The following is a 22,555-nucleotide window of genomic DNA, read 5'->3' on the forward strand; positions in this document are numbered from 1 at the left end:
CTTGCAGAGGTGCAGTTTGGGTCCTGACAAGCCTCTCCAACAGTGGGTGCTACCTCAGTTCTAGCTTCATCTGCTGAGTCTGCAGAGTGGGGTTGGAATTCGCAGGAGAGCTTGAAGACGGCCCCTTCTTGGTCTAACTGGAAATAAAATGAGAACGCATTTCCTCCTGGCATTTTGGCGCTCCTGTTTCTGTAGCGCACCTACCCAGCACGCTACCCCAGTTCCACTTCTGGGGCCAACTAATGCAGCCCTTTAACTCACTGAACATGGAGGGAAAGAAAGATCTCATTATTACTGCTTGAGCCACTACATTGCTGACTTCCCTGCCACGAATCCTCCCCGAGCCCTTGAACAGGCAGCTCCCACATGCTGGATGGATCTCTCTGAGCCCAGGGCCACATACAGGCTGTCAGCTAGTTTTCGCCATAAAAAACCTTTATGGAAAATCTGCAAGGCTGGGGATAGGGTCCTACCAGCCATTCTGACTTGCTTTCTCCTGAGAGCCCTAGGGACCAGGGAAAATCACTCTTGCCCGTGAGCTGCTACTGCCCAGTGAGAGTTCTGTTTGCATGCAATAAGTGCCTTCTAGCAGAACTTGCCACTCCGTGCTCATTCCAGGACACTGTCAGGGTCATTGTCTGGCTCACTCTACCTGGAAAGTAAATCTCAGCTGTGCAGGTCTGAGTGGGACTGGAGCCTGCATATCTCAGCTAAATAAATTCCCTTGGGGAGGGGATGGTTAGGACCCCCAGAGGAATAGTTTATAAAGCTTTGGACTCCCAGGTCACCAGTTTAACTTCAGTTCACGTTAAAAGTCTTGCCCTCTGGTGGAGGAGTTGTGAAATGAGTGAGTTTGTGGGTGGTCTCAGCCCAGCTTGTAGCAGAGAGGTGTCCTCACTGCAAAAAGCACCTTTCCAGCTGTAGCTAACTGTATTGATTTTGGGGGCCTGCCTCTTCTCCCCCACCAGGGCAGGAGGAACGTGCTTTCCTGCTTTACCTGAGGGCAATGGGGTCCCCACCAATAGCTCTGAAGGATAAAAGTATTTTACCAGTATGTGACTAAGGTGATCCATTCCCTTGCTCTGCAGAACTGCCCTGCTGTTGTTTTACTCGTGGATCTCCTGGCAGGGTGCTTTATTATATGTGGGATGTAGCTGAAACTTTGGATTTGGACTAAAGCAGGGGTCGGCAGCCTCTGACGTGGCTCTCCAGGGTAAGTGCAACCTAATGGCTTAGAAATCAAAAGAGTAAAAAAGAACCCCAAATCCAGTCTTTCTTGAAAAAATCTTATAGTTTTTAGGCCAATCTCGTGATTTTGGTGGCCTGACTCATGACTTTTGAATGCTTTAGTCCGGGGGTCGGCAACCTCTGGCATGCGGCTTGTCAGGGTAAGCACCCTGGCGGGCCGGGCCAGTTTGTTTACCTGCCGCGTCGGCAGGTTCGCCCGATCGCGGCTCCCACTGGCTGCGGTTCGCTGCTCCAGGCCAATGGGGGCTGCGGGAAGCCGTGGCCAGCACATCCCTCGGCCCGTGCCGCTTCCCGTATCCCCCATTGGCCTGGGATGGCCTAAAAACTATAAGATTTTTCCAAGAAAGACTGGATTTGGGGTTCTTTTTTTCTCTTTTGATTTCTAAGCCATTAGGTTGCACGTACATCATCTTTTCAAGTTTTCACCGCAAACACAACGGCTAGGGATGGACTTTTCTTTAATGGAAGCCTAGAGTCTCATTATATCACTTGACTCCATGAGCTGGGGCTTTAAGGGAAATACCAAATATCTCAAGAGCTGGCAACACTGGGTTTTGCTATGCTGTATTTTTTACTTACCCCAGTTTTTTGTATCCTAGTTCTCCTGACTGGTTCCAGTGTATTGTTTGGGAGCCCCCTCCCTTGCGAGGCCCGTTTCACAGGCTGACTGGAAAGCCATGTTACAGCTTCTCTTGGGTGACTTGCTTTACAACCCACTAAAGACTCTACCTTGGGGAGCATGTCGTGTAAAATGTTCCAGACTCGCAATGGGCAGAGTTGCTTTGAAGCCGTAAAAAGTAGCACCTGCCCTCCCCCCCCCTCCATTTCTTTCTGATGATGTCGCTGTATTCTGCAGGACAACTGAGTCAATCACAGGGATGTCGCCCTGAATGATGCTGATATTAGTAAAGTGCTTTGTGGATGAGAAGCACTGTCTGTGTGCTAACCCTTATTTAATAAGGACAAACAAGGAAAGACTTCCTCAGTAACAGGCATTACCTAGCTTCCACTGAAATATAGGCACTCCTATTCCAGCTGATGCTTTGGCCAAGTCCTGGTTGAATAACCAGATGTTGAATAACCAGGTGCTAAGATGGCGGGCCCCAAAGGTGCCTGAAGCCCTTGAGACAGGACAGCAGGGTGCAGCTTGTGCAGCAGCAACACTTCACAGGCTTTCACCATAATCCGCCATGGGTCCCCCCTCCAACAGAGTGATCAAGAGGGGACGGGACTTTTCCATGCCCGCATGCAAATGAAAGGGGTGTGTGTGGGGGGAAATATCCTCTCTTGAAGCTTCAGTTGCATTACTCGTGTGCCATGCACTGCAAAGGAAACAGGCTTATTCTGCTTTAGGGAACCACCAGTGTAAATCTTTAGCAGCAGTCTGTGGGAGTAGCTGGGAGGCTAGTTAGTCACAGAAGGAGCCGATCCCTGAGGCCAGAGGGAAACAGGCAGGGCTGACAGCACAGCCTGGTTACCTGACTGGCAGGGAGGGAAGGCACTAGGCCACGCCCTCCCAGCCAGCATGTCAGGTTCCCCTTTCGCTCTTGGCTTGCACACAGACACACACACACACACACACATGCAGGCTGGTACACACCACAGACACACAGGCAGTGCACTCTCAGGATGCCTTACTAAGCTCCTTGCTTTTAGACTGTGTTTTTTTTATTTTAGCCCATGATATTGTTGCCTTCCAGAGATGGACAGAAGGTAAAAGCCAGTAAGATCCATAAACACTTCCTCCTTGTCCTCCCAGCCGGTCCCACCTCAAAGGAGATGGTAAGTGGTTGCATGCGAAACAGGCTGTGTTGTAACATGTGCAGTGCAGCCCTTGGCTGATTGGTTTTTGCCAGAAGCATGTGAGAGCAGCCTGCAGGGAATGGTTTCCATTCCCAAGGAGAAGCAAACCGGTAGGGAAGGACTGCTGCACGCACCCACCCGGGGAGGGGTGTGCCTGGGCTGTGTGCGACAAACCCTGGCAGCCCACTTTGGGTTTGAAGTGTCTGGGACTGCGCTGGCAGATGTGCCGAGGACTGAGGTACTGGTCCTAATTGTGCCTGGCCTGGAGCAATTGGTTCTCTTATCTCAGGGCTTATTGCAGGAGGGGGAGCAGGAGTGTAGCTCTTAAATTGGCAGCACTGGAGGCATTTGTGGTGTGGTTTCAGTCTCTCTCTTTCTGGGACTCTGAGTTTCAGTTGGCATCACAACTAAGAGGGATTGTTTTCTTGGTTGCCTCACTATCTTGGAAAGGACTTGCTGCCAGAATCTGATTACACCCATTTCAGAAATCCCCTCCACAGCAGATCCTCGCTGTTTCACACCCTAGTTTATCTACAGGTGTGTTTTTACACACATTTTGTTAAACTGGTGTGAACCCCCTGTGGATTCTCTCACATGGGTTTAACCCTGGCTAATTACAGGGCCACTGTTACAGATTCCTTCCCAGTCACACTGGTGAACACATGACGCTAAACCCAGTAAGCGGAGCGTAATGTATTCGCATGTCCACACAGCACTCTGTGCCATTTAATGAATTGCTTTAAAACCTGGTTTAAGTTATACCGGAGCCACTTCTGCATGGAGCCTAGCCCCAGGCATGGTCATTGCTGCTGCTTTCGTCTCCTTGCTCTGCCCGCCATCTGCTCTCAGTGAACTCAGCCCACGTGCAGGGCTCACTCGCCCATGGCTTGCTGCGTGCATGTCAACTTTCTAATTGCACAAAACCGAACACTCTAGCCCCGCCCCTTCCCCGAGGCCCCGCCCCCGCTCACTACATTCCCCCTCCCCCCATGGCTCGCTCTTCCCCACCCTCACTCACTTTCACTGGGCTGGGGCAGGGGGTTGGGGTGCGGAGGGCTCCAGGCTGGGGTGGGGCTGAGGATTTGGAATGTGGGAGGGCTGCAGGTTGAGGCAGGAGGTTGGGGTGTGGGAGGGTGCAGGCTCTGGGGTGGGGCTGGGAATGAGGGGTTTGGGGTGCAGGAGGGGGCTCCAGATTGGGGGGGCTCAGGGCTGGGGCAGGGGATTGGGGTGTGGGAGGGGGTGCAGGCTCTGGGGTGGGGCTGGGACTGAGGGGGTTGGGGGGCAGGAGGGGCTCCAGATTGGGGGCTCAGGGCTGGGGCAGGGATTGGGGTGTGGGAGGGTGCAGGCTCTGGGGTGGGGCTGGGACTGAGGGGTTGGGGGCAGGAGGGGCTCAGGTTGGTGCAGGGGTTGGGGTGTGGGAGGGGTCAGGGCTCTGGGCTGGGGCTGTGGGCTCTGGGGTGCAGGAGGGCTCAGGGCTGGGGCAGGAGGTTGGGGGGTGGGAGGGGGTGCAGGCTGTGGGGTGGGGCTGGGAATAAGGGGCTTGGAGTGCAGGAGGGGGCTCAGGGCTGGGGCAGGGGCAGGGGCAGGGGCTTGGGGGGGCAGGCTTACCTTGGGTGGCTCCTGGTCAGCGGTGCAGCGGGGCTAAGGCAGGCTCCCTGCCTGTCCTGACCCTGCATCACACGCGCCCTGGAAGCAGCCAGCAGGTCTGGTAGTAGTAGGCGGGGGGTGGGGGCAGGAGTGCAGTGCAGAGCCAGTGCTTGGGGTGGGGGCAGCGCGCGGAGACCCCCCACTCCCCCGTCTAGGAGTCGGACCTGCTGGCTGTTTCTGGAGCGCAGCGTGGTGCCAGAACAGGTAGGGAATAGCCTGCCTTAACGCCACAGCACTGCCGACCAGACCTTTAATGGCCCGGCTGGTGGTGCTGACCAGAACCGCCAGGGCATAGGCATCGACTTTCCCTCTGCCTGGTGGGGGCCCCACCCCTGCACTGCCCCCATTCCATCCCTGCCCCACCTGTTATCCGCCTCCTCTCCTGAGTGCACCGCATCCCTGCTCCTCCTCCTCCCTCCCGGAAAGTCCTAAGCGCTGCCAAACAGCTGTTAAGGGGCGGCGGGGAGGGAAGTGAGGAGCAGGGACGTGGCACGCTCGAGGGGGGAGAAGGAGGTGAGGAGGGGGGAGCTTGGCTTCCAGTGGGTGTGGCGCACTCATTAATTTTTCCCTGTAGGTGCTCCAGCCCCGGAGCACACACGGAGTCGGCGCCTACCGGTATGTGCCAGGGTCCCTTTTCGACCGGGAGTTCTAGTTGAAAACCAGACACCTGGTCGTTCTAGACTAAAACCAGGTAATCTCTGGCCTTAGGGCAGTTGCATTGCCAGGGGAGCAGAAGGGCAGCCTGCCTCATGCACTGACCCTTTGGGAGCTGGATTCGGCTTTATTGAGCTGAAGACTCTCCAGTGTATTATTGGGATTATTGGTGATGCTCTGGCAATATATGCAGCACTGAGCAAGGTGCAGGAAAAGTCAGGCCTGACTACGTTTTTAATCAGCAAAACTCCCAGTGAGCTAGCGTTTGCCTGAATAAGGACTCAGCAAAAAACTGACCAGTATTCTCAGGATGTAGCTCATAGTCCCTCTTCTGAGATACTTGAAATGAAATGGGCAGATGCTCAGCTGATGTCAATTGTCATAACTCCATGGAAGTCAACACTGTATAATTACATTAATATCACATTACACCCAACATTGCTTGTCCAGCTTTTCCTTGTTTGCCTATGCCTTCCAATAACTTAACAAGTTCAGTTTGTTGTCAGGAAAACCTTGACAAGCATCAAAGAGAATGTTCCAGGAAACGTGAAAACAAACCAAGACTTCTGGGAAAGCAGAGGAAGTAAAAGCATTGCACAAAGCCTTGAAGAATCCCAAAGACAGGACATGCCAAGGCTCTGAAAAGAAGAGGCTCAACAACTCCAGGAGGTGTCAAGAAAACAAGATCTGAAAATAATATACCAAAAAATTAAGTTGTATGGAAACACCTTCAGGCCAACAATGCAAGCAGCAAGAAAGGTACCAGTGAACTGACTACAAATGTCGACGAGTTGCTGGAAGTATGGAAGGAGCATTTTGACAAAGTGCTGACTCCTGTAGTTCATCCAGATGCAAGCATTCGAGACATGCTAGATGAACAGGGCAGCTTGCAAGACAGAATGGATATCAGCACTGAACCATCCTCAGAAGAAGAAATAGAAAGAGCAGTGAAACAGTTAAAAATGAGAGAGCTGCAGGAACAGACAATATAACATCTGAGCTGCTAAAAGCTGGTGGGACAAGTGCTCTCAAAGCATTAGGAAAAATAAATAAGATGGTATGGGTGCAAGAGAAGGTCCTGGATGACTGGCTAAAGACAACAGTTGTATCAGTTCTGAAGAAAGGAGATCCTGTCAATCTGAATAACTGTAGAGGTATAGGCTGCTGCTGCTTCTTCACATGCTTGCACATGTCCATTCCAATGTAGGTGTGTGCGCGCCCCAACCACAGGTACTGGATTTTTCTTCCTTAGGGGTATCCATTGAGTTGGCTCCAGCACTCTCTAGTGCCACATGCCCATAGCACCAGTATAGGGGCCCCGCTGGCCCCACGTCCCTTTAGTTCCTTCTTACCGCCCATGATGGTTGCTGGACCTCCCCTCATTGCTCAGGCAGTTCTTCCCAGTGGTTTCCTTCTCTTCCCTAGTTCACATAGTTATTGTAGTGTCGTTAGCTTGATAGTTAGTAGTTAGTAGTGTGGCAGAGCTCCGACCTTGTCCCTGTGGGTCCCGTGCTTCCAGGTGGTTTATGCTAGCTTCAGAGGCTCACTGTGACCCTCCACGTAGCCCTTCTCTCTCTAGGGCCAGGGTTACAGTCTGCTGAGCCCTTTTCATCCTAAGCCAGCAAGGAGGTTGGTGAGAGAACTCCCACAGTCTCTGTTGCTCCTACGACCTGTACCAAAACAGTTTAGCCTCCTGTCCTGACAGGGGCCTGACTTCCCCTCCCAGGAGCTGTTCCTGTAGTGGTGGGTTGGGGGGAACCCGGGCCCGCCCTCTACTCCAGGTTCCAGCCCAGGGACCCTAATGGTAGCAGCTGTTGGCAGCCAACCTTCCACTGCCAGAGTTGCTACATTTCCCTGGGCCACTTCCCCACAGCTCTCCTGCTTCTCCCTTCTTCACCCTTACCTTAGGGCTCCCTTAACGATGGTTTGAGGGTGTCTTCATTAACCAGCCCTTCAGCCGCACTTCCTCTCCTCTGGCTCCCTGACCCCCTGCCTGACTGGCGTGCGCCCTTTTATAGTATCAGAGGGGCCTTAGAGTCAGGTGGTGACATTAGCTTAATGGCCTCACCTGACTCTTAGCAGGTTCATTGGAGTCAGGTGTTCTCATTAGCCTGGGGCAGCTCCTGCTCTGGTCAGTCAGGGAACAGAAAACTTTTAATCCAGTGGCCAGTATATCTGCCTTCTGCTACTCTGCTGTTCCCAACTGGCCTGGTCTATCACAGTAGTTAGTGTGTTTGGACACCTTCGCACTTGGTTGGAGAGGCTTGTCTGCTCCCCAGTGCTGGGGCATGCCTCGGTCACTGTGCTTCAAGCCCTGTGCTTTCTGCGGCAGGTCGATGCCATTGAGCGACCTGCAGATGAGCTGTCTCAACTGCTATGGGGAAGCTCACAGGAAAGACCACTGCCAGATCTGCAGGGACTTCAAACCCTGCACCAAGAAAGACTGGGCAGGGAGGCTGAAAATCCTCCTCATGGGGCTGCCCTAAGACCAGCATTGGAGCTGCGCTCAGACTCAGCACCAAGCATTTCAGCTTTGGTGTTGATTGCTCCTCCTGCAGGTCGGGAGTCCTGGCACTGATGATCTTCTCCAGTGCCTAAAAAGAAGCACTGAAAGCACCAGGAGAAAAGTCGATTGTTGGTGCCTGTAGTGAGGCGGCCTGACAAAGTCAAGCTGGCAAGAGGACCGGGATTGAGTGAGACCTGACTCGGACGTCTTTCCCTCCCGGTCACTGCAGCAGCTGGCTCCTTCAGCCTCAGTACCCGCTGACTTTGGGCACCCAGCTCTGAAGGCAGTGCTGCCACCAGAAGTAAGGGTGGTGGAGTATGGCATTGCCATCCTTACTTCACTGCTGCTGGCAGTGGCGCTGCCTTCAGAGCTGGGTGCCTGGCCAGTAGCTGCTGCTCTCCAAAAGCTGACCACGCTCCCGAATACATTCCATGCCCTGAGAACCTCTGGTTTAAAGGGACCATCTATCACAAAGGAAAGCTTGTGATGGCAAGACAGGTCCGAGTCCCCAAGGGGACTGTCTGTGACCCCTGTTAAGGCTGTTGTAGTGCTTGAGGAGTTAACCCTTGGTATTTGGTTGGTGAAATCTAAGTGTAGAACTCACAGCCAGTTTGGAGTTTGTGCCCTCATAGAATCTCAGGGTTGGAAGGGACCTCAAGAGGTCATCTAGTCCAACCCCCTGCTCAAAGCAGGACCAAACCCAACTAAATCATCCCAGCCAGGGCTTTGTCAAGCCTGACCTTAAAAACCTCTAAGGAAGGAGATTCTACCACCTCCCTAGGTAACCCATTCCAGTTCTTCACCACCCTACTAGTGAAAAAGTTTTTCCTAATATCCAACCTAAACCTCCCCCTCTGCAACTTGAGACCATTACTCCTTGTTCTGTCATCTTCTACCACTGAGAACAGTCTAGATCCATCCTCTTTGGAACCCCCTTTCAGGTAGTTGAAAGCAGCTATCAAATCCCCCCTCGTTCTTCTCTTCTGCAGACTAAACAATCCCAGTTCCCTCAGCCTCTCCTCATAAGTCATGTGCTCCAGCCCCCTAATCATTTTTGTTGCCCTCCTCTGGACTCTCTCCTTCCTAACAGTTTGCCCTGAGGTTGGTAGTCATGCTCTTGAGCCACCCAGAAGCTTCATGCTTAGATTGGCTCATTTGCCTTCCTGTTTCTGAGCCTTTTGGATGCTATCAAGTTGTGTGTTCATGCAGCCACAAGGGCTAAAAACTGACTTTATATTTTAATGACAGCCAAAATTCTCACAAAATCACTTTGCATCAGGAGCTGCAGCTTGAAGAAAAACACTCAATATTGTGAGACTGATGGTATAATTGTGAGAGTTAGCAGCAGCAAGGGTAACGAGCTGACACTGTACAATGATCTAGGAGAGAGAGCTGTGCAATTCTCTGGGGCAGTGTCTGAACACTGTGGCTTGCCCAGTGGGAGGTATGCCTCACTGCTAACTCTCCTAGACTATACAGTTTAAAACCCAATCAAAGTAATTTTTAAAAGATAATTGCCATGTTTCTGACTGGACAACCTTTCAAATGAATGCTTCCTGTGCTGAGTGCTTGGGATGCCCTGGGAGCCTTGCTGATAGACAGCAGCGGATGGATATTGTGATGATATTGACTTTAACTGTGAGCGTATAGATCATTGTTGCAACCAAGGTCCTATAATTGCACCAAATCTTGTACAGAGGTCAAGTAGGGTGTCTATGGAAAGGTTGTAATTTGCTAGTTATGATTATGCTGTCTGTATGTTTGTATCATTTTTGTATTTGAAGTTATGAATATTGGCTATGTACTTGTATCTCAGTGTGTTTGATTCTAAGTAGCATCAGTGAAGCGTTTGGTCCGCTTCTTGAGAAAGGACTATTCTGAGTAAGTGCCCAATCAAGAAACACGTAACTGACAATGGACTTTTGGAGACACCAATCCACATCTGAGCTTTCCTGGGAACATGATTTTTGCACAGAAGAACCAAAGGGGTTTCTGCCCACAAGAGAGAGGTATAAAAGGCCCCGGAAGCCTCTCCATTTTATCTTCAGCTGGCTCAGGAGATGGCCTCTCCACCCCAAAGAGATGCCTGAAAGAAACTGGAACAAAGGATTGTAACTACGGGGGGTGGGGGCGGTGAGTGATTGCTGGACCCAGGCCATAAAATCACAACGTTGGTCTGAAAAGGATTGGGCCCAGACTAGGAAGGAGTCTAGTCTGTGAAAGAAGCTAATTGGAACATCTCTGAGGGTGAGATTTCATCTGTAAGCAGTTTCTTACTGTATTAGGCTTAGGCGTGTGTGTTTTTGTTTTATTTTGCTTGGTAACGTACTTTGTTCTGCCTGTTATTCATTTGGGGTTTAGGCTCTCAGAAAGACTGAATACTGGGTGCTGGGAAAGTCTCTGTTAACTCAGAAGCTCCTGGGCTAAGTGAATCTTAGTTTCTGTGAACTGCAGGGGGTGTGGTCCAACCTCTTGGTCTGTGCTGTAGCCAACTGGTGTGTCTAGCTCAGCAAGACGGGAGTGGAGGGACGCCTTCTCTGGCAGGGGAGTTTGTTCTCAGTGGTATCCCAGCACATCTACTGACAGTCTTGAGGGCATTTCTGTGACCCAACCCATCACAGATATGTCTGTCTTGTTATTGTCCATCACATCTGCTGTGGGCACATGAGCATGTGTGATTGTTGGAGTTCTTGGCCTGCTGTTTGACATGTTGGTAGTGAGCATCACAAAGCTTAGAGGCTGAGGAGGGCTCCCCAGGTGGCACTGGGCACACAGATGAGGTTTCAGAAGATTTGTAGACGCCTCCCTTCAAACGTTGGCTGCGAACTTCTGTGCTGTTACACCTTCCTCTCTCAACATTCATCTCCCACTATCATGTGGCACTGCAGGTGAAAGGGTTGACAGCTCTGAAGACACTGGAGAGCCTGGCCATTGGGTACCTTCCTGAAAGGCCTGTTGTAGTCGACTGTAGGTTTAGAAGCACTTTCCTGCTGGTTGCTGTGTGGCAGGAGTAAAGTGCTAGTGCTGCTGATGCAGCAGGTTTCCTGTGAGGGGTGCTTCTGAGATGGGCTACTGGGAAAGTCTGTGAAGGAGCCAGGGCTGGGATGGTCAATTCCAAGATCAGAAGAACCATTGTGATCATCTAGTCTGACCTGTGTAGCACATAGGCCAAAGACCTTCCCCAAGTAATTCCTAGAGCAGAGCTGTTAGGAAAAATAGCCAGACTTGATTTAAACATTGCCAGTGATAGAGAATCTCCCATGACTCTTGGTAGATTGTTCCAGTGGTTAATTATCTTCACTGTCAGAAGTGTATTCCTTATTTCCAGTCTGAATTGGTCTAGCTTCAATTTCCAACCATTGGTTCATGATATATGGTGGGAGAGAGGCTGAGTTTGCTTAGCCAGGTATTTATGTGGAATATTGTCTAGTGAGGATTATTCCTGGTGAAAGTCCTGGGGGCTGGTGTCAAACTGGAACAAGGAGATGGTGGCTTGGGTCCTGGGTTACTAATAACATTCTGGCGGTTTAAAACTGAATGCACCTTAAAAACCAGCCCTATTGAAGCCAATGGCAGAACTCTACTGGACTTCTGTGGGCCAGGATTCACCCTGAATTTACTTGTACACTTATGTTGATTGCATTGCACGCACCCTGTGCAGGAAAGCTAGAGTGCCACTTTCACTCGGTGTTTGTTTTGTGCCACTTTCACCCTCTGGCCCTCATGCATGAGAAAATGCTTTTGTGCAGCAGGAGGATCTTCACACTGGACATAGTTTGTACTATTGTCACACTTCCATGGGAAGAATAGCTTTGATGGGGGTGTCTAGTGCCTTTGAGCAGGGTTGGGTGTTACCATTCTTGGGTTGTATTCACTGCCTGAGATTTACTTGATTGCCTGTTTTCAATTGGACAGGTCAGTCCCATGGTGTCTCACTATCCATGCACAGAACTGGGCCAATATCAATGTGCTATGGACTCTTATTCATCTTACCTGGTCACTGTTTAAAGTACTGTGCAATCCTCTGACAGACGGGTGCAGAATAGCTGCTGGCCTTACAAAGGAATGAATGTCTCTGTTCCTATTGGGTTTATTAATCTCTCTCTTCCCTTTTAGTGGTAAAACCCAACTTTCAGGCCTCAGTGAATGGAGGGTTCCCCAGCCTATGATCTAGGTGCTTGGGATCAGAGGGAGGGACATTCCCTTTGGCAATATCATCATTCATCATCATTCATGCCCGTCACCCCAACCGGGGTATGGGCCGCCAACCACAGATCTCCAGAGTCTTCTATCCTGGGCCATTCGCTCTAGCTGGTTCCAGGTATAGTGAAATCTAATGAGAGAGGGAGACATTGCTGTGACGTTGCATTCCATACGATTTTATGAAAATATGCTAATGAGCGTGAATATAATGCAACTGGAATATGCTTCATGCAAAAGGTCTCTTGTAAGATATCATTACAAAGCTTATAATCCACTAAGTGTATTCATCCTATTTGTATGAATGTATCATTCTTGTTTCTGAAACTAGAAATATGAAATATAACTCTGAGGTTCTATTGTAATTATGCAAAGTGTGGGTCATTAATGGTGGCTTGGAATCTTGATGGCTCCCATTAGCCAGGACAATTAACTTTAGATGGCTCTGTTTACTTGCAAGCCTTCCTGTGACTCAGGCTGGGAATAGTGAAGGCTTGGGGGTCTCACAGGACACTGGTGCTGGAATCCTTCTTAAACCTGGTGCTTTTCCATTTAGAAGGAGGGATGGAGACCCAGAGAGAAAAAACATTCCTGCCTTGTGCCAAAGCTATAAAAGGGGGTGGAACAGAACAAAGGGGGGAGCAGTCATGAGAAATTCCCTAGCTACCACCTGAACTGGAACAAGGGCTGTATCAGGGGAAAGGATTGGGCCCTGACTAGAAAGGAATCCAGTCTGTGAAAGAAGCTTATTGGAACATCTCTGAGGGTGAGATTTCATCGGTATTCAGTTTCCTACTGTATTAGGCTTAGACTTGCATGTTTTATTTTATTTTGCTTGGTAACTTGCTTTGTTCTGTCTGTTATTACTTAGAACCACTGAAATCCTACTTTTTATATTTAATAAAATCACTTTTTGCTTATTACAGAACCCAGAGTTAGTGACTAATACCTAGGGGAGCAAACAGCTGTGCATATCTCTCTGTCCGTGTTATAGAGGGCAGACAATTTGAGTTTACCCTGTATAAGCTTTATATAGAGTAAAACTGATTTATTTGGAGTTTGAACCCATTGGGAACTGGGTATCTGGGTGCTAGAGACAGGAGCACTTTCTAAGCCGTTTTCTGTTAAGACTGCAGCTTTGGGGGATGTGATTCAGACCCTGAGTCTGTTTTTGCATCAGGCTAGTGCGTCTGGCTCAACAAGGCAGGGTTCCGGAGTCCCAAGCTGGCGGGGAAAATGGGCTCAGAAGTAGTCTCAGCACATCAGGTGGCCGTCCCAAGGGGGTCTCTGTGACCAAACCCGTCACAATTGCTTTCCCAGCATTACAGCAGGAGAGATGAGCTGTGTAGTGCCAGGTGGTGCTGAGGTCAACCTGAGAACATCCAGTGGCCTGGGTCGGTGCCATTTAGATCCACCCATTGCAGGCCTCATGTATAGCTGGCAGCAGGGAGAGAGGCAGCAGGCAAGTCACTCCTAATCATAGAATATCAGGGTTGGTAGGGACCTCAGGAGGTCATCTAGTCCAACCCCCTGCTCAAAGCAAGACCAGGAGGGTGTGTGTGTGTGTGTGTTATAGGAGGAACACAACACCTGACATCTCTTGCCACTGCAAGGGCTCTCAGGTGGCCAGTCCCCTTGCAGGTGAATACTGGAGTGATTTGGCTTCTTTCCAGGAGAGCACAGTGCTGTGTCTGCTGAGCTGCTGGCAGTTTGATTTCGGGTGTGGCTGTAGGGCTGGGCTTGGCTGACTGCGCTGGTGGCCTCGGGAAGAGCTTGGGGGTGGGGCGAGATAAGATAAAGGGAGACGGGCCCATGAGTGGTCTGAAAGGGGAAATGGGGTTGGGGGTGGTGGTGGTGTCACAAAATAGAGGAGAGGGAAATAGCTCCAGGGTTGTGTGCGCACTGCCCGCAGGTCAGGACCAGATGTTCTGGAGACAGATGTGTACTGGGGCTGATTGCATTGCAGGTGTAAGCAGGCATGAGTCAATGGGAGGCGCTGGGCTGAATTTCAAACCCACGCCAATGTCCAATAGCAAGGGAATGGTCCCTGCCTCACTATCTGTCTTGTGTTTTGACTGCTGCAGATGTCATGGCACCCTCAGTACCGGAGTTCCAAGTTCCGCCATGTGTACGGCAAGCCTGCTAGCAAGGAGAAGTGCTACGACTGCGTCCCCATCACCTGCAGTGTGCACGACAACCACTTCTGCGCTGTCAACCCCCACTTCATTGCTGTTGTGACAGAGTGTGCAGGGGGCGGGGCTTTCCTCGTGATACCCATCCATCAGGTGAGCAAGGCCAGCAGGGCACCGGGGGCATGGGCTGCCCCGTTTCCTGACAGCCCATGCTGGAGTGGGAAGGGGGAGCTGCAGGGATCCCAGATGGTCGTGATGGCAATGGGAAGGCTTGGTTATTGCAGCCGCCTGTTTTTCAAAATGCCTGGTAGGACCAGAGGCTCTTTGGGACAGGGACCATCTGTTACATGTTTGTACGGGTACAGCACCTGTCACAGTAAGGGTCTGCATGTCTGTCCATCCATCCTAGTGTTTTATCCTGATGCTCATCACCACGGCGTCTGGGTGTCTTCCATGCCTCTGGGAGCAACTGCAAAACTATAATAAATAACCGTCAGTCGTAGAACGGGAGAGAGCAAATTGCTCTGTAATTACATGGTTCTAGCTTTTCTTCACAGACAAGGAGCCTTTTCGGCCTCTGAACTAACCCTGATTAAAGACTAGAGGAGACTCCGTGGTCTTGCAGAGCAGTATAGGCCCCTGATCCTCCAAAGCACTGAAGCACATGCTTAGCTTTAAGCACATGATTTTAGTGGGACTATTCATGTTCTTAAAGCTAAACCCTTGCTTCCGAGTTTGCTGAATCAGGGTCTGGAGCATGACAACAGACAGGAGAGGAGTATTGGACATTTATTTATTTAGATCCCACTTGGGGAGAGTTAAGCACATGCGTAATAGCTGTCCTGCATTCCTGTATTCAACTTGCTTTAGACTTTAGCATGGGAAGAGAGGGCTCGTGGTGCCTGGACAGCACATCACAGCGCCTGCGCAGGGGCCGGAACAGAGGGGGCCAAGGGGCCGTGGCCCTCCCACTTTTGAAAGTGGATGGGCCTAGATTGTCCACTTTTCGCCACAGTCACAGCCCCCTGCCCCTCCTCTTCCCCTCGAGGCCCCACCCACCAGCCAGGCTGGAAGCTGGAGCCCAGTCCAGGAAGCCGGGGCAGCTCTGGGGAGCCACCCCCCCCCCCACCTGCCCGGGGTGGGGTGGGGGCCCAAGAACAGCCCCCTGCCCATGTCCCCGCCCAGGGCAGGTGGAGGATCCAGGGCTCCCCACAGCTGCCTGCTGGTCTTTTACCCTGACCCAGCTCCGGGTTCCAGCCTGGCCAGGGGGTGGGGCCTTGGGGGCCGCAGAGCCGCAGCCGGGCCATGGTAAGTGCTGGTTGGGCAGCTGTAGACCCTCCACCTGCCCAGGGCGGGGAGCCTAAGGGGCGGGGACACGGGGCGGGGGCTGCTCTCAGGTCCCCCCATCCTGGACAGCAGTTTTAAATAAATATAAGGAAGCACTTCATCACACAACGCACAGTCAAGCTGTGGAACTCGTTGCCAGGGGATGTCGTGAAGGCCAAAACTATAGCTGTGTTCAGAAAAGAACTAGATCAGTTCATGGAGGACAGGTCCATCAATGGCTATTAGCCAGGATGGTCTGGGATGCAAAACCATGCTCTGGGTGTCCCAAAACCTCTGACTGCCAGAAGCTGGGACTGGACAACTGGGGATGAATGACTTGATAAGTGCCCTGTTCTGTTCATTCCCTCTGCCATATGCCAGGGTGCAATCCAGACCAGCGAGGGGTTGTCATCACCTGACCTGCAACCTTGGATGCCTCACAGTGCTTTGCTGCTGTAGTTCCCAACCTGGGAAATGCACAAACTGCCAGACAGCATGCAGGTCACCCCGAGTCTCAGGGTAGAGCTGCAGTCCCTGGTCCAGCAATTCTGACCTGAGCAGCCTGTCAGCAACACCCCAGCCATACTCTGGCTTCCAGCAGCCTTGGTTACCCACTTGCAGGGTGACTCCACCACATTCCTAGTCCCTGATTTCCCCCAAAACATGCCCTTTGCTGGACAGTTCAGATATTAGAAGGCCAGAGTTTGCGACTTTAACTGGAGTTACCCAAACAGCTCTGGATTAGTTTAGATTAAAAAAATAAAACAAGTTTATTTAATTACAAAGAACTAGATCTTAGGTGAATACAAGTATAAGGCATTAAAGTCAGAAAAGGTTACAAGAGAAATAAAGATAAAATGCTTCCTAGTTACTAAAACTTAACAAACTAGACTTGGTTCAAGGTAAAAGCCTTACCACGGGTTCCCAGTAGCATCGCTGACCAAATTTTCAGGCCAGGCTCACTCCCGAAGTCCAAGGGCTGGTTCCTTTGTCGTGTTAGATGAAAGAGAGAGAGGGGTAGAGAGGGATACATTGGGGTGTTCTTGCCCCTCACTTTTACAGTCCAGTCCTCCTTTGAAGTGGATTCTCCGGAGGATTACCCTCGATGCAAAGTTTATTTGAGAAGTCAGGAAGGCAATGTGGAGTCTGGGAGTGAAGGGGGCTCCTTGCTCTTTCTTCTTCCCTGTGTATGGTGAAAAGCAGATTTTCCTTGGATCCTGCCACTTCCCCCCCCTTGCTGTCTCAAGGACTTTGCTTACTACTTATATGTAAACTGAGGTAAATACACACTCCTTTGTTTAGGTTAGACCTGTGCTTTTACCTAGTCAGGGCTGTGTGGGCTTGAACATGTGCTAACATCATCATACAGAGGGAATTCATAACTTGACATATAACGTTGCTACATAAATTTACCATCCAATAATTGACGCAAGTTTTTTTCAAATGATACCTCACGAGGCTTATTTTATACAAAGCTTTTTACAGGGGTGTGTCTGGTGTGCATACAGGAGTGCGTTCGGTCATGCTCTCAAGATTCTGGCACTGGCCACTGTCAGAAGACAAGATACTGGGCTAGATGGACCAGTGTCTGACCCAGTCTGGCCGCTCTCCTGTTCGCTACTGACTCACTTTCCTGTGTTCCATTAGCAAGGGTTGGCACTGAGCTGTAGAGTCTTCCTGATGCCCTTTGTCTGCAGTCAAACCCATCCCAGTCAACTACAGCCCCCTTGTGATGAGAGCCAGGAATCGGGCTGCTCCTTACTCATTCTTACCATTTGGGGCGTGGTCCGTGGCTTCAGGATGGTGCCCTGTTCCTTGGCAGGGCTCAGTCATCACAAGGCTTTTCTCCTGAAGGGGCTCAGTGGGAGTGTGGCAAGGCAAAGACGAGCAGCAGATCTGTACTGACGCAGCTGTGCCGCTGTAGTGCTTCTGGTGAAGATGCTCTAAGTTCTCCCGTCAGCTTAATAACTCCACCGCCGTGAGAGGCGGTAGCTATGTCGGCAGGAAAAGCTCTCCCGTCAACACAGCGCCGTCTACACGGGGGTTAAGGTTGGTATAACTACAGCACTCAGGGGTGTGGATTTTTCACATCCCTGAGCGAAGTAGTTCTACTGAAGTAAGTTTGTAGTGTAGGCCTGGCCTGAGCTAAGGAGGACATGGCTTTAAGGGTGAGCATGGACCCATTTCCAGTAAACTGAGCACTGTGGATCTTGCTACGTGAGGTGCCAAAGCTCAGGTCTTGTGGGGCCAGCCTACATGGAGACGACCTGCTGTTCTGTGGCCAAATGTAGCCTTTCTGAGCTAACAGAGACTTGCTGTTCTTTTCAGACAGGCAAGCTTGATCCTCACTACCCCAGGGTGTGCGGGCACAGAGGAAATGTCCTGGACATCAAGTGGAGCCCCTTTGATGACTTTGTAATCGCTTCCTGTTCTGAAGATGCCACTGTAAGTTTCCCGGCTCGCTCTGTGTCACTACTTCGTTAATGCTCTTGGTTGGGAAAGAAATACAAAGTACCATGCAAGAGCCTCCGTGAGAGGGTCTCCTCTAACTGAACAGGGCTAACAAGTGTTGTTCTTCCACAAAGTCGCTCCTCATTACACTCAAGTGGGGGTTCCGCCTGAGCAAGCACTAATGATCCAATTGTGAGACATTGAACATTTACGTTTGAAAACAAGCGAGGGGGGAAATCAGCTCCATGTCTGTGCAGAGCTCAGAACCCTGTTTCCACACAGATGTGGCCGCACATATTGCAAAATCTGTGGTAGAAGGATGCTCTGCTGTAGATGCATTTGTGGTGTGGTCAACTCTTGGGGATTGTTCCTTCTCTCGGCTACTCTGTGGAATCACTCTGGATTAATACAAGTAGAAGGGAGGTCAGAATCTGGCCCAAGCAAACACACAAGGCTAGAGTCTGTCCCCCGCTTATTCCCATTGATTTGCACAGTATTCCACGAGGAGCCCCACTGAAACAAATGGAACCACTCGAGGAGTAAGGTACTACTAGGGACATTCAACAAAATTAAAAGAGGGTTTGGCAAATTCAAATCCAATAAAAGGCAATACTTTTTCACACAACACGTAATTAGCCTGTGGAACGCACTGTCAGGAAGATGTTGAGGCCAAGAATTTAGCAAGATTCAAAAGGGACTGGATGCTTATATGAAGAACAAGAATAGTCAAAGTTACAAGAGTTAATGCTAACACATATTTTGGAAGAGATATTAAACCTGCTGCTTTGGGGTTTAAACCACACTCTAACCATTAGGGATTAGGAGGACTCCTTCATGGTGGGGGTGCAGGCAGTGGTGTGGGGTGGTGGCACTTTTCTCTGAAATATCTGGGACTGACTGAGACAGGATACTAGGTTAGGTGGGCCTTGGGCCGGGTTTACCCAGGCAATTCCTGTGCTTCTTAAACTAAACCCCTTTCAGAAATTAATTTGGTCCATGTTTCCAAATTGATGCGTTGAGTTTTCTTTGTGCAATTAACATAACACACTCATTAAGGTTTTCCATATCCAGTGAACAATCCTGCACTTTCAATACAAATTATTTTTGTTCCTTCTTGTTTTGTTTTTCCTCCTAAAATAAGTAAAGTTTCCACAAGATGGCGCATGGGGATGCAACAGGCAGCAGATGCCTTGACACACTACTGCCCCTGCCTCTGCGCATGGGCAGAGTTCTCAGCGATGTAGAAGTCATTGTCCTGCTCTACTCAGCACTGGTGAGGCCCCAGCAAGAGGAGAGCAACAAAAATGATAAAATGTTTAAAAAGAACCTGGCATAGGAGGAAAGGTTGAAAAACGTATATGTAGTCTTGAGAAAAGGAGACTGAGGGGGGACCTGATAATCTTCCAGTATGTTAAGGGCGGTTATAAGGAAGACTGTGATAATTGTTCTCCATGTCCACTGGAGATAGGACAAGAAGTAACAGGCTTAATCTGCAGCAAATGGAGCTTTAGGTTACTATTAGGAAAAACTTGGTAATTCTAAGGGCAGTTAAGCTTTGGAACAGACGTCCAATGGAGGTGACGAAGTCCCCATCGTTGGAAGCATTTAAAAACAATTTGGACAGGGATGGTCTAGCTTCACTAGATCCTGCCACAGCACAGAGGGTGGGATTAGCTGATGTCTCGAGGTCCCATCAGCCCAACATTTCTATGATTCTATGTGTTTTACACACACAACCAAGACACAAGAGCTGCATTGCTGCATGCACTACAGGTCTGTGGAAACTAAAATATTTTTTCTCAGTCTGGCTGAAATTGACTGAAGGACCAGGGAGAAGAGAGGTGTGAGAGAGAGACCCATGAACCTCATTTGTCCTGCCAAATGCCACCCCCGAAACACAGAGCCAGTGTTGCAGGTTGTGACGTTCCCCTCTGATGTTATCTGGACCAGTGATCTGCTAGGTCACTCCAATCCTTGACTCTGGGAGCCAGCCTGACCCTGCTCTGCTGTGAGAACCCCACTCCTGGGCTGGTCACACACAGCCTCTGGCATGGAAGCTGCTCCTTGGATTGTGCAACCGAATGACACCAGCCAATATCTCCAGTCCCAGACACAACCCTAGGAACCTCCATCTTGCAGTGTCCAGTTATGCCCGCTGGACGCTGCACGTTTATATGAGTTTATCAGTTTAACAAAGAAATTGATATGTACCAGGTTTGTTATCCCAAGTGGAGTCTCTGACACAGGGCATGACTGCAGAGGCTGGTCCCCGCGTGCTGGACTGCCTCCGGCTGCCGACGCGGGCCGCGGACGCGGCTTCGCGCTGGTCATGCATGCTGGCGGAGGGGAGCCGAGCAGCCCGCGCCGCGCCCCCGCGCCGCCGCAGTGCCGGCGGCAGGGTCGTCCGGGCTCGGGTGGGGTGGACCCCGCAGGCGACTGCGGCAAGGTCCGCCGCCCAGCCTGCCGCCCCGGCTGCAGCGGCAGGATGAGCTGGGGCCCCAGCCTTAGGCACCAGCTTGTTTTGCTGGTGCCTAGAGCCGCCCTTGCTCTGACATGCTTCAAACCAAACGCACTGCTTCAGGTAGAACAAACAAACAGATTTATTAACTTTAAAGAGATTTTAAGGGATTATAAGTCAAAGCGTAACAAGTTGGATTTTGTCAAATGAAATAAAAGGAAAACGCATTCTAAGCTGATCTTAACACTTTCAGTGCCCTTACAAACTTAGATGCGTCTCACCACAGGTGTCTGGCTGCTCTTCAGCCAGGAGATCCCCTTTGATCAGCTCTTCAGTCGCTTGGTGGTGATGTCTGTAGATGGAGGTGGAAGAGAGCGAGAGCGCGAGCATGGCAAACGTCTCTCCCGTTTATCATGTTCTTTCCTCCCTCTTGGCTTTGCCCCCTCCCCCAAAGAGTCAGGTGAGCATTACCCAAAAGAAGGGGTGTGATTCACTCAAAAGTCCAACAGATCCTTTTGTTGCTGCCTAGGCCAGCATCCTTTGTTCCTGTGAGGCTGGGCGGGGTTTGTCCCATACCTGCCCTGATGAGGTGTGAACTGCCCCTCTGCTCTTGGAGAGTTTTTGCCTGGATTTATTTTAAGCCATGATGATATAAGTTCATGTATATCATTACGAGGCTGAAAATGGAACCTATAACAGTACTGTAACAACAATTACTATAACATCACTATAACAATGCTCAGTGCATTATGAGCCTTCTGAAGACACCCAACATGGCAAACTTTGCATTGGATACCACACAATCATTTTATAAAGATTAACATGAGGGTGTAAAGTGTTCCGTTGAGATACAGAACGTCACACAGGTGCTTGGGGCATTGCCCTTGGTTGTGGTGTGTTTGTGCCTGGTTGTTTTTTACTGAGAGTTTCAGCAGCGACAATGTTCAGATATCCAGCTCTCCCACATAACAAAGAGGTGTGAAGTAATTAGAAATGCATTCGAATGGTATCTCTCTCTCACATTGAAGTTCAGGATTCCATAGTGTTTTCCTTCCTATCCCGCACTACCCAGTCCATGTTGCGATGGGTCTCTCCCTGCCAACGTTCCAAGTGCTCAGCTTCCACTGCCACGGATGGCAGCTTCGCACAAAAACCAAAAGCCGGATCTGAGCCTGAATGGATAACCAGGGAATGCTAAATGCCTCCTCAGACATTTCAGCTTATGCCAGATCTTCTATTTCACGTTTTTTTTCTAAAAGCTGTCTGGGAGGCCAATTCAAATGCATATAGCTCCAATTCATACTCCTGGGGGAATTCTGTGCCAAAATATAAAAAATTCTGCATACAACATTTTAAAATTCTGCATATTTTATTTGCCAAATAACACTATATAATCACGCCAGTTTCAATTATTTTGTATTTATTTCAAAATACTGATCAGCAACTCTGTCTGTAACAATACAGACACAAAAAAATCCCCCAGGAGTAGAGTGTTAAGGAAACCCCTATGACAACCCAGTTCCTATTTCTCCGCCCCCCTCCCCACCAGAGCCCAGCAGGGGGGCCAGACAGCCACACCCCCTTCCCCAGAGCCCAACTGCAGGCCCCCTCAGCCCAGACACCTGCACCCCCTACCCACCAGAGCCCAGCTGTGCCCCCCTCCCAGCCCAGACACCCAGACCCCCTGCCCCCCAGGGCCCAGCTGCAGGACGTCCCCCAGCCCAGACACTCGCATCCCCCACCAGAGCCCAGCTGCACCCCCCCAGCCCAGACACCCACTCCCTACCCCCAGAGCCCAACTGTGGGTCCCCCCAGCCCAGACACCTGCACCCCCTACCCACCAGAGCCCAGCTGTGCCCCCAGCCCAGACACCCACTCCCTCCCCCAGAGCCCAACTGTGGGTCCCCAGCCCAGACACCTGCACCCCTACCCACCAGAGCCCAGCTGTGCCCCCAGACACCCAAACCCCTGCCCTCCAGAGCCCAACTGTGGGCCCCCTCAGCCCAGACACTCATGTCTCCTCCTGACCAGAGCCCAGCCACAAGCCCCCCCAGCCCAGACACTCATACCCGCTCCCCACCAGAGCCCGGGATCCAGAAGGAGAAACAGTGTGATGTTGGGTCCCAGGCT

At 50.7% G+C, this 22,555-nt stretch overlaps 1 protein-coding gene across 2 annotated transcripts in view; it reads left to right on the plus strand.

Moving 5' to 3' along the window:
* The window catches only part of CORO2A (coronin 2A), a 115,666-nt gene that overhangs the window by 42,446 nt on the left and 50,665 nt on the right, over positions 1–22,555 (plus strand). For both annotated transcript variants that reach the window (XM_039544866.1, XM_039544865.1), the window contains exons 2-3: positions 14,143–14,343; positions 17,845–17,961. In XM_039544866.1, the coding sequence (XP_039400800.1) occupies positions 14,143–14,343; positions 17,845–17,961 (318 nt within the window). The remainder of the gene's footprint in view (positions 1–14,142; positions 14,344–17,844; positions 17,962–22,555) is intronic.

The sequence above is a fragment of the Mauremys reevesii genome, linkage group 6, assembly GCF_016161935.1.
Source record: "Mauremys reevesii isolate NIE-2019 linkage group 6, ASM1616193v1, whole genome shotgun sequence".
Classification (NCBI taxonomy): Eukaryota; Metazoa; Chordata; order Testudines; family Geoemydidae; genus Mauremys; species Mauremys reevesii.